General features: G+C 39.3%; 1 protein-coding gene across 5 annotated transcripts in view; it reads right to left on the bottom strand.

Annotated features, from left to right (window-relative positions):
* Nucleotides 1–12,154, bottom strand: part of MRTFA (myocardin related transcription factor A) — a 172,630-nt gene that overhangs the window by 97,885 nt on the left and 62,591 nt on the right. The window contains exon 1 of one of the 5 annotated variants that reach the window (XM_060166375.1): nucleotides 7,093–7,350. The exons of the other annotated variants lie outside the window; for them this stretch is intronic. Within the exon in view, the coding sequence (XP_060022358.1) occupies nucleotides 7,093–7,138 (46 nt within the window). The 5' untranslated portion in view covers nucleotides 7,139–7,350. Of the gene's footprint in view, nucleotides 1–7,092; nucleotides 7,351–12,154 lie in introns of those variants that run through there. 5 annotated transcript variants of the gene reach the window in all.

Here is a 12,154-nt window from a genome sequence, read left to right as displayed (position 1 = left end):
TTTTGACATCAGGACTCCTTTGCCCTCTTATAGTTACTGATAATTTCAAAGAGCTTTTGTTTATATAAGTTATATCTATTACTACTTATCATATAAGAAGTTAAAACTGAAAGCATTTAAAATATTTATTATTTCTTTAAAAAACAGCAATAAACCCACTATATGTTAACATACATCTTTTTATGAAAAAATATAATTATTTTCCAAAACAACAAAAAAAAGCAAAAAGAGTGCCATTTTACCATTTTTGCAAATCTCTGTAACATACAACTTACTAAGACAGCTGAATTTTCATACATGATACTGCATTCAATCTGTTGAGATATCATACCAGCATGTACCTCTGGAAAACTACACAGTACACCCATGAGTGGACAATAGTAAAAAAGGCAAATAACACCTCAGTATAAATATATAAAGAGCTTCCATCTCACATCCACTGGAAAGGTCTCAGGGATGCCCAGAGGTCCCCAGACCACACCTTGAAAACCACTGCACTAGTTACTGCAGTGCATGCTACACAGAATAGTTGAAAGGCATGTCCTCAGGAACATACCTGCCTAAAACATATTCCAAAAACATACCCCAAATTTTTTTGTAAATCATTTACTCAACAATTATTATTAAGTGCATACTATGCATCGGGTACCCTTACAGGCACTGGAAACACAGCAGAAAAACAAAAGAGAAAAATCCCCTACTTTGGGGTATTTATTTTCTTATAGGGAAAGACAGCAGTAACCAATAAACAAATAAATCACATATAGTCAGTCCTGCATATCCACAGGCTCTGCATCCACGGATTCAACCAAATACAGATTGAAAATATTTGGGGAAAAAAAAAATTCCAGAAAGTTCCAAAAAGCAAAACTTTAATTTGCTGCGCAGGCAACTATTTACACAACATTTACATTGTATTAGGTATTATAAGTAATCTAGAGATGATTCAAAATATACGGGAGGATGCGCATAGGTTATATGCAAATACTACACCATTTTATAAAAGGGACTTGAGCGTCCATGAATTGTGGTATTGGGGGTGGGGAGTGGGCTGGAACCAAGTTGTCCCTTGGTTTCCCCACAGAAACCAAGGGACGACTGTATTCTGTCAGATGGTAAGTGGTATGAAGAAAAATAAAAGCAGAATTTTAAAAAACAGGATGGTCAGAGAAGGCCTAACTGAGAAAGTGAAATTGGAACAAAGATCTGAAGGAGGTGAGGGAGCAGGCCATGAGGCTACCCAGCAAGGAGTGCTCAAGCAGAAAGAATACCAAGTAGGAAAGCCCTGAAACAGGAGCACAGCCTAAGGTGTGCAGGGTCAGCTGAGAGGCCAGCACGGCTGGGGCAGAATGAGCAAGGGAAGACGGGGAGTGTAGTCTGAGAGTTACAGGGCTGGGGCCTTGTAAGGACTTGGGCTTTTTCTGTGAATAAGAACCAGTGGCAGGTTCTCAGTGACGAGGGATACGATCCGACTTTTCATTCTAAATGGAACATATAAGTAAGTAGTGTTTCAAGTAAAAAACCTAAATTTAAACATATATTCCACCTCTTACTGTGTGTCTTGAAGCCTCTCTAAGCCTCAGTCTCCTACCCTACAAAATGTGAAGGTACAGATACCTTAAAATTGTTGGGAAGATCAAATAAGATAATATACATAAAAACACTTTAGAAGTATGATACACTATAAAAATTTCACTACTGAGTTTATTTTCACTATGTAATTGCCACAGATTCCTCTTTTCCTTTTTTTTCCTCTTTACAGAGCCCTCTGTACTCTCACTAGACTGCTGCCACCACCCCATTTATGTGGCTGCCGTGAGATTAAGGATGCCCTAGACCCCTAACAACATGAGCTCAGCCTGATACTGCCCTTTAGCTTGTTGAGAGCAAGGCAGAGAACGTTGTTTTTTGTTGTTGATGGCAGAGCGGGAGGTTTTTAATTTTTTTCCCCCTTGTTATTATAAAGAAAATCCTTTCAAAAATAATGCATGTGGTAATCATAAAAGTGAAGTTCCAAAAAAAACAAGACTGTATGAGACTCATCTTTATTTAATTTGGCACTGTTTTAATAAAGCTAAAACTGTGGTTCATGGTCTTGACAGCTTGCCTCATCCAAAAGGAAACAAAAGGGAAGAAAAAAAGATAGAGACAGACAGACGAATTCAAATTCCTTTGATCTAGGTCCTAACTCTAAGGGGACCCCAGACAAATTAATAAGTCAGAGAAAGGGCAGTAAGACGCAATCCAGAATACTGATGACAACATCTGTTTGTCTGCCTACCTGTCTTCTGAGATCATCATCAAGGTATGAGATCAGCACTCAGGCCAGAGACAGCAGGACAAGATGGAGGTGAACCAGGGAACCACAGGGCCTGCAGCATCTGACTCCACTTCCCAGGGGCAGGAGGTAGACACCCAGGCACTGGTTTTTATCTCTACCTCTTAAGATGTGAGTCACTCTGGGTAGTGAGAGAAACCTGCAAGGGAAAACCCAAAGAAACCAAGATCTCTGGGGGAAATTATAAACAATCTCATACGTCAAAGGTCTCTGATGGTTTCCTTGTAAGTATGTTATAGCAGAAAGAGCACTGTCATGGGAGTAAGGAAATGAATTCTCCTTCCATCTCTTCCACCAATTAATCATGTGACTTCAGGAAATTAACTAACCTCAAAGAGCCAAATTCCTCATCTTAAATAAAGGAGAGGACAAGAAAATACCTAAGGTTTCCTTCAAGCTCTAAAATTTCTTGAACATAAACAAGAACATATTTTTAAAAGCCCATATTAATATTTAGAGTATTAGTAGATCCAAAAGGTAGTTATTGCTGAAGGTTCTGGAGTTTTTCACTAGCGCTATAGACCCCTGAGTGATGTGAACCCAAACAAGGGGCCCTTCCTTAAAGAATTAATGTATCACCTAAAAGGGCAAAAGTTGTCTGCCCACCATCTTCCTTTAACTTCATTTTTATGAATTACTCCTCCCCTCTCTCTAACCCATACTACTATAAAATATACAGGTCAGAGGCAAACTGTAATGATTAGGGAACCAGAAGTTAAATAAATATGCAAGAATTAAGCATACAGACATCAAGGAATGAGAGAGTAAATGGACCGAGGAAACACTTTTATATGGTAGCATGTATGGGTACACACATAAAAAATTTTAAAGGTATATACAGTTAAAAGCAAACTAACAAAGCAGTTTTCTAAGGGACAAATCGAAGAGGGTAATTAGAGGACTTTAGTGTACACTGTGCTGCATTTCTCAGGTTGGATAATGTGTCCATGGGCTTGTGTGTTCTATATACTGTTGTAATATGTACTCTACATGTTCTTTCACAATTATGGGGTATCCCATAATCATAATAAATTTAAAAGAGAACTCCATTCTTTTGTGGAACAAAAAGTCTCTTCTGTCCCAATCCCCCAGCTCTCCAACCCTTCTCCCTAAGGCAGTCACTGTTGCCAGTTTCTTACAGTCCTTCCAAAGATATCCTACACAAGACAAGAGTGGGGAGGGGGAATGTAGGGTGCAGATGGAGTCTGTGTGTGTGCATGGGTGGGTGGGTGTGCAGAGATATGCGCACAAGAGAGACGGAAAAAACAAACCGACTCCCTAACCGTGCCTCATCCAGATCAGGTGTGTATCCTGTGACCAAACATACCTAGGAAACTGCTTCAATCCCTTTCTCTACAAAGTAACTATGATCCACTGTTGTACAGTTATAAACTAGTAAGAAGACTGCACTGGCTGGATGCAGGGACAGGGCCTGCCTGGTCAAAGCCTTACATATTAGCTGTCAAGGGCTGAGCCCTGGCATTCCTTGGTTCTAAAACATACCAGAGTCAGCGCTGTGCCCCAATATTCCCTTGGTCTTAGCTTCAGAAATCCCAAATGTCCATCTCAGATAATTAGTTTTCTAATCACAATGATCTAGATAGGTTTCCATAGGGGTGATAGGTGCTTTAATCCTCTGTGACTTGATCAGAACACTTGGATTTAGCAGTACACATCGCAGGAAGAGAGTGCACACTGCACATCCTGAGATGCGAAAGAACTTCAGTTTTGAAAGCTGTGCATTCAACAGCACACGCTTAGGGCAAGGCCTGGCTAAGATACAGGATGATAGTTAGAGGATTCATGTCTTAATACAACAACAGATCTTAAAATACTTTCATAAAATCTTGATTTAGGACGCTTATGCCAATTTATTAGGGTAAGTATGCCAAACCAGATTTCTTCATTCACTAAAAAAATAAAATACATGGGGCTTCCCTGGTGGTGCAGTGGTTAAGAATCTGCCTGCCAATGCAGGGACACGGGTTCGAGCCCTGGTCCGGGAAGATCCCACATGCCACAGAGCAACTAAGCCCGTGCGTCACAACTACTGAGCCTGCGCTCTATAGCCCGCGAGCCACAACTACTGAGCCCACATGCCACAACTACTGAGCCTGCATGCCACAACTACTGAAGCCCGCGCGCCTAGAGCCCGTGCTCTGCAACAAGAGAAGCCACCGCAATGAGAAGCCCGTGCACCGCAACGAAGAGTAGCCCCCACTCGCTGCAACTAAAGGAAGCCCGCGTACAGCAACGAAAACCCAACGCAGACATACATACATATATACACACATAAAAAGAAAATACATACTGAGTGTCTACCACGTGCCAATGTCAGGAGCCAATATATGGATGAATATATAGCCTTTGAGAAGCTAATAATCTAATTAGGAAGACATGAAAAATGATAATTAGTCTACATTGTAAAGGTGGTGCTGCAGGAACAGAGAGAAGGAAGGGCTGACTCTGTTGAGAGAGGTTTCACAGAAAGGCACCATCTGTACTGGATCTCAAAGGGTCAGAAAGAGACCATGAGCAGTGAGGAGGATGAAAGTCTCCTCATGCAAGTATGCCTCACCAAAAATCTCCAAGCTTCAAATACTAAATGAAAACACAATGTATCCTGGAACTTTGCCGTAACATTCAGTATATTAAAGTTTAATTTAGGGTGAAAACCTTATATCTTGAATCTTGTCAAAGGAGTTTCATTACTTTAAACATTTCATTAAATAGTAGTTTCACCTATAAAGCACATATTCATGGAAATCCAAATACCTTATTGCTGGAAAACCTACAGCTCACATAGTCTAAATGTCTTGACTTTATAGAAAGAATGATAGGCTTCTTTTTTTTAATTAAAGCTTCATAAGAGATGCTTTTTCATTTCCTATCATAGATACATCTATTATTTACTATTACAATCCAGTATAATGGTTACAGCTTCAGAAGAAAACAGTAACAATTTTACAAAGCAACACAGTACTAAGGTTTTTGAACATTTAGGAACCACAAGTACTAGAGCCATCAGTTTGCTATTACTCCTTTATATACCCAGTTTCCCTTTTATGAACATATGCAAAAGAAAAAGGTCCACATACATGCTATTCTCTGCAGACCTTTCATTCTACCTGTATCCAATACCCCTGTCAATTTCATCCATACTTGTCTTACATACTATTGTCCTTTAAAAGTTTTATGAAGTAGCTGGTCCAACAGATGGGTGGCTAGCCCTACCCAACATATGTCACAGGAAAAACAGCTCTTAGGCAAGACAAGAAAATATTAAGTAAGTCCCTTTCCCTTATCCAGCTAGGAACAGTGAGATCCCAGCTCAGAAAAAAGCAATCTTTTAACCTTTATTAAGAAAAGTTACTGGACTGAGATTATCTGTAAGTAACAAGATGATCAAAGAAGGGAGAGAGAGTCCAAATGCTAACTTCTACTTCCTAAAATAAAATATGTACTTGCCCACATACAGCAGAGAACCAGGATACAGAACAGGGGAAAAAAAAAAAATCTGAGTCATTTTAACTGGGAACTATTTCATCAAAGACAGATGGGAAACATTCAGATAAGCATACTATCTTGTTTAGAACACAAAGCTCAAAAGATCTGTGGGAGGAAAAGGAAAGGAACCTGGAATGCAGAGCATACATGAACAGAAAGACTCAACTAATAAACGACTCATCATGATCTTATTTGTAAAACCAGAAAAAACAGAACAGTAGCAATATCTTTCCTTTTTGTCCATACCCTGTCCATAAAGTGTAATGTGATAGCATCTGATTGTGTCTTCAGATGGATATCTGTGTCTTTCAACATACTATCTAAGTGCTCCCCGAGGAGAACAGTGAGACCAGTTCTGCCTGAGACAGTATCTGCCAGCACCAAGGAGTCTAATTTTCCTTTGAGCGAAGGCCAGTGGATAGGAAGAGGTCCCCAAATGCCACTTGTATGAATCTTTCAAAATATTCTCTGAAACAGGAAAACACTACAGACTACATTTTAGTAGAAGTCTAAAAATAACAAAAGAACATACCCTATTTTTAGATATCTAACTTACAAGTTTAAGAACACTAGAAGAAATCATTAAAAACAAACTGGGATTTTTAAAATGCTTTAAAAGATACTTTTAAATTGGGAAAACTGTTAAGAGATAGAATTTCAAAAATCCTGCATTCCTTCTGTTGACTGGCTGCCTCCTTGCTCAAACTTCCTCATCTCCAAAACTTAGAGTCCCAATCCTACATGTTATCAAGAGGATTTCCAAAGAACCAGAAGATGATACAAATAAAAGATATACCACAAAAGAGAAAAACAGCTAAGGAAAAATTTTAAGACACGCTTTCACAAAGAGCCATTTAAAGAAGAGTGTAGATTAGTGATAAAGACAGTACTGTATAAAACAGCAAAAGCAATTTAATTATCCCTCATTAAAAGCAGCACCACAGACAATAACAAAATACTTGATTGAAGAAGACAAGTCGTTTTTTCTCACATGTCTCCTCACTGAACAATCTTAAGATCGGTAAGCATCTAATTCAAAGCTATGTCTGAAGATCTAGAATTTGCAATCAGGAAAAAATTATTATTTTTTACAATAAAATCCTGAAAATGCAGTACATTTACTGGACAATTTATATTTACCCTCCCTCTATCTTCCTCCCCATCTCCATCCAACCCTAGTACAAATATGCCCAATGTTTTTTAAGAAAGCTATAGCAAATAGGATTTGCAGGCAATACGGGAATTACCGGACTGTACAGCCATCATTAACATCTCAGGTTCCAGTAGCGTCATGACAGGTTCTTCTCAGAAACAAGAGCCCACAAATATAATGAAAAAACCTCAAAGTCGCAGAAGAAAGATGTTGTCTTCGGAGGCTACTGAAGCTTTCATAAATTCAGTCTCATGCCTTATGCTCAGATCAGACTGTGAGAACTCACTCCCCTTCTGAGTGCAGTTACCAATTTATCCACCCTTCACACAAGTCAAGATGGCACAGAGTTGATTTACTGCCGACAGGAAACCAAAAAGCACTCAAGTTAAGACATATGAAGTGTGGTTAGAACAGTGAGTGAGCTCCTCCCCTTGCTATTCGTCTCTGGGGGGAGGGGAGAGACGGACAGAAAGACCTTCAGAAAAGAGATCAACTGCTTTTTTCCCCCTCTCTTTTCAAGAAGAGAAGACGAGTGTTTTGTTCAAAACCTTAGTATGAGGGACTCTGCTGCTAATGCAGTTCAGAGCAACAGATTAAACATAATCCAAACAGCTCAATCTTGTGAAAGACACAGCCCAATTACTGACCCATTAATGGGAGGTGGGATGGGATCAAGCATATATAAACACATACACACAAATAAATATGTACGGTGAGTTAGTTTTCTGAAAAAGCGTTCTAACGGCTTTTTCATCTGTGGTACTTATAGATAACAGGCTAAGGAAGTTGAATGTTTAAGTACAGAAGCAAAGATATTTTCTCCACTCCCTCTCCAATTAAAATATCTGTTTTAAAAAGTCATCTGAATACATTCCGGAGCTATAATCTGTCTTTCAGATCTGCCAAACTCCTAAAAGAGCTCCTTACTTGTGCCTGTGTAAGACACGGGATCTGTGAATACACAGCTTACTGATGTTATTGACTTTTCTAAAATGCTTTATGATCTTGCTGGACGTTTGGAACACATAAGAAGACAGTTACAGAAATAAGAATTTCCCTTTCCTCATAAAGAAACTTCAATCCTTTTTCTACTAGCACAGAGCAGGATCTTCTGAATAAAAACGAACAAGAGGCATTTTAATCTTTCATCACAAAAACAAAAAGAAACTAAAATCTTTTCAAATTACAGCAATTTCCATTTATCCAAAATTAAAAACTCATTTCTTCCCTTCACAGTACTTTTTACTGATATTCATAATAAGGATATTAAGATGCCTTTCAGCATATCTGATTGACTTTCCTTTTTTTGGGGGGGGCTACATTGGGTCTTCGTTGCTGTGCGCGGGCTTTCTCTAGTTGTAGTGAGTGGGGGTTACTCTTCGTTGCAGTACGCGGGTTTCTCATTGCAGTGGCTTCTCTTGTTGTGGAGCACGGGCTCTAGGCGTGCCGGCTCAGTAGTTGTGGCACACGGGCTCAGCTGCTCCGTGGCATGTGGGATCTTCCCGGACCAGGGCTTGAACCCATGTCCCCTGCATTGGCAGGCGGATTCTTAACCACTGCGCCAACAGGGAAGTCCCTGATTGACTTTTAAATAGCTGAAAACTAGAAATCCATTTTTGGTATGTTTAGCTAGAATGCCTCGGTTTGTTCTGGGTGACAGCCTGTATCTTGAAAGCCTACTGGGCAAACTCAGCCCAGCAAATGCCTTAATGCTCACGTAGTCACACAAATGATAAATGAAAGTGCTTAGAGGTCTTAAAAGAGAAAGTAGTCTCAGAATGATTGACGGCAATATTCTGTTATTAGAAAAGAGAAAGCAATTCAGATTTGCGGTGGGGGAGATTCTGTGGAGGAGAAAAAACTTCCTTTCTTTCTCACTCCAAGAACATCATGTTTAAAAGAAAAGCCAGAAAAGCTCTATATAGAACTGTGGGAATGACTCAACAGGCAACGGAGTGGCAGCCGGTGTGGGCTAAATGCTGCTCTGAGAAGAGAGAAGCATTCTCACTGGCCCCTTCTCACAACCAAGCTCTCAAACCATCTTATGAAAAATGGGTCAATTCCAACTCTCAGACTACATGATAGTCTGGTCAGAGGTTACCAACTAAAGGAAAAGAATCCCTAAAAGCTTGAGTCATTCCTTTGTCCATATGTGGGCTGGACAATTTGCTGTGTGAGGGTTTTTCAAGTGAAACAAGTTCTCACAGTTCTGTACTTAGAGGAAAATAAATACAAATTATAAGATTCCTGCAAAGAAGATGGTAGGAAGGGCAGAGGGCTGTTCCCCTTCTGCCAAAACTTTTCTGTTTGCTGTAGAAGAGTGCTCGGAATGTCAACTGTCAATATTCCAGCCCGACAGAGATACAGTGCTGACAGTCACGTCACGTGGTGGTAGTAACATTAACACATCACATTTCAACTGATTTGTTTACTTTTTCACAGCAACTCCACACCCATTATTTCATCTGCACTTTGGGATAAAAGGAGCTAAACAAAAAGAAAACAATTTTTAAAACAGAAATCCAAAAAATTAATCTTAAAAAAAAAAAACAATAAGCAACATAATCTGCCTACTGCTAGGATTTTGCATTCACCCTGAAGAGTATCAGTACAGCATCAGACTCAATGTGAAAACTGGTTTTAAAACAGGTTTCACAATTCTAAAAGTCTGAACTCCTATGGCAGCTTCAAATCCACTAATTTTTGTGCAAATTAGCAAAATTTCATAGAAAGAGAACTAAACTTTGAAAAGGTCTCTGCACACGTTAACATGATTTTCAAGTTGATGGAACCAGGGAAATGAAGGGTAATGATCTTAATTCCCAATAAAATAAAAGCTCTTTTGCTTTTAATCATAACTCTCTAGCTAATTAACAAAAATTTAATATGATCTACAGTCTATTAATCGACTCTAAAGGGACTTAATCACTGCAGTATAGCAATATAGTTTATTCATATAAAGCTTTCCCACCCACCACTGGCTCCCCAAAGGCCTTTAATGTTCATAATCAAGAGGAACTAGACAAGTTCTTATCCTGCTTGATCTTCCTACTGGATTTGTCATGGTTTCCATACTCTTCTTAAAATTTCCCATTTCCCTGACTTCCTTTAAAAATACTACTTTCCTACTTCTCTGACCTTTCCTCTCAGAATTCTAAATCGCTCCTCTTTCTCTGCCCCTCTCAGGAGCACCCCTTTCCTTTCCTCTTGTACATATTCTCCCTGGGCAACCTCAGCCTTTCTTAAGGTTAACCACCACCTACCTACTGGTCCATATCAAGCCCTACCTTTACTTGTACTCTACCAACTATGCATCTCTACGTGGCTTGGCTATCCTAAACTCAGTACGTACAAAAGCTAACTTCCAATATCATTGTTTTGCACCAACCCCTCAAGATACTTTGCTTCTATTTGCCCTAACTTAGGTAACAGTACTCAGGTCCTAAACCATAAACTTAAGACTCCCCTCCCTTCAGCCCCAAATATCTAAGTTTAATTAGCTTATAACTTATTTCTCAAATCCATCCTTTTTGTTCCATCCCTACAACCAGTGCTTTATTTTAGGTCCCTAATATTTCTTGTCTGGAGTACAGTAACAGCTTTTTATCGATAAAAACATTATAGAAAAGTTCAAACATACACAAAGGTAGAAAGAATGGCATAATAAGCAGCTTATGTACCCCATCACTTAGCTTCAAAATTTATCAATACATGCCTGCTTCCCCCAGCACCCAGCCAATACCGGATCACTCTGGAGCAAATTCTAGGCATCACCTAATTTCCCCTTTATTCTGTAAACCCAGAAGATAAGAACTATTTTCTTAACATAACTACAATACCACTACCACACCTAAATCTTTTTATAATTCCTCAGTATCATCAACTATCCAGTAGATGTTCAAATGTTCCCTCCTGTCTCATAAATTTTGTATAGATGATTTATTCGAATCAGAGTCCAACAGGGACAACACATTGCATTTCATTAATGTATCTCTCTCTCTCTTTTTTTTTTTTTGGCCACGCCAGGCAGCTTGCAGGATCTTAGCTCCCCAACGAGGGATCGACCTCGGGCCCCGGGCATTGGAAGCATGGTGCCCTAACCACTGGACTGTCAGGGAATTCCCTCTTGAAGCTCTTTTAATCTATAGATTTCTACTTCCTCTTTTCTTTTCTTGTAGTTTATTTGTTGAAAATAACCAGACTGTTTTCCCACATTTTGGATTTTGCTAACTGTATCCCAAAGGTGCCATTTAACATACTGCTCCATCCCCTTTATTTACAGTAAGTTAGGAGTTAGACTCATACAGAGTCATGACCCAATTCAGGTTCAAGTTTTTCACCAGAATATTTTGTAGGTGGTAGTGTGTACTTCAGCAGTAGCTTCTTAACTGTGCTCCTTCTCTCCAGCCTTTGCCTCGATTAAAAATCATCCTTGTTACCAACTGACTCTTGTTCCTCCTTCAAAACTCAGTTTAAGTGCTGCCTTCTCCAGAAAGCCTCCCTGATTACACCCTCCATGGATATGCTAAATAACCCTCATTTATGATCCCTCAGAACCTGTTCCCAACTCTATTACTGCTCTTTACCACATGGTTTAATGCCTCTGTATTAACAGAGCTCACACAGTGTCTAACATGTGACAGCATTCATAAATGTATGCCAAATGGAATGAAAAGCCCTATTTATCTCAGAAAATTCTAACAGCATGGGAAACGTTCATAACCACAAAAGAATCCTTACCTACCCAGAAAAGGCAGGTAGTCTGCTACAATTTTCATTAGAACACATGCCATGTTATTACTTAGAAAACTACATGAGGAAGACTGAAATTATCCACAGTACTGAGGTACAGGGTTAACATAAAAAAGGACATCCACAATAATAACCTCAGGAATATTAAGTGCTAATGACAATGAAAATGCCCAAATTGTAGGGGATGAGTAGGAGAAACCAGAGAACCAGAGCACCTGGCTCACCTAACAAACCAAGCAATCCTTTAAGCACTGAAAGTTGTCAGCTTCACTAACAACTGATATCAATTCCTAGGATGGAATGTAGTATACACAGGTATACAAAATTAAGAATGCCTTTTTGTGATCTCTGTGGGATTTCAGAACACAGAAATGTAATCTTGTTCCTATGTCCACTTCTGATTT

This window comes from Lagenorhynchus albirostris, chromosome 11 (genome assembly GCF_949774975.1).
Source record: "Lagenorhynchus albirostris chromosome 11, mLagAlb1.1, whole genome shotgun sequence".
NCBI lineage: Eukaryota > Metazoa > Chordata > Mammalia > Artiodactyla > Delphinidae > Lagenorhynchus > Lagenorhynchus albirostris.
The sequence above is the reverse complement of the archived record's forward strand: the minus strand, read 5'-3'. Positions and strand labels throughout refer to the sequence as shown.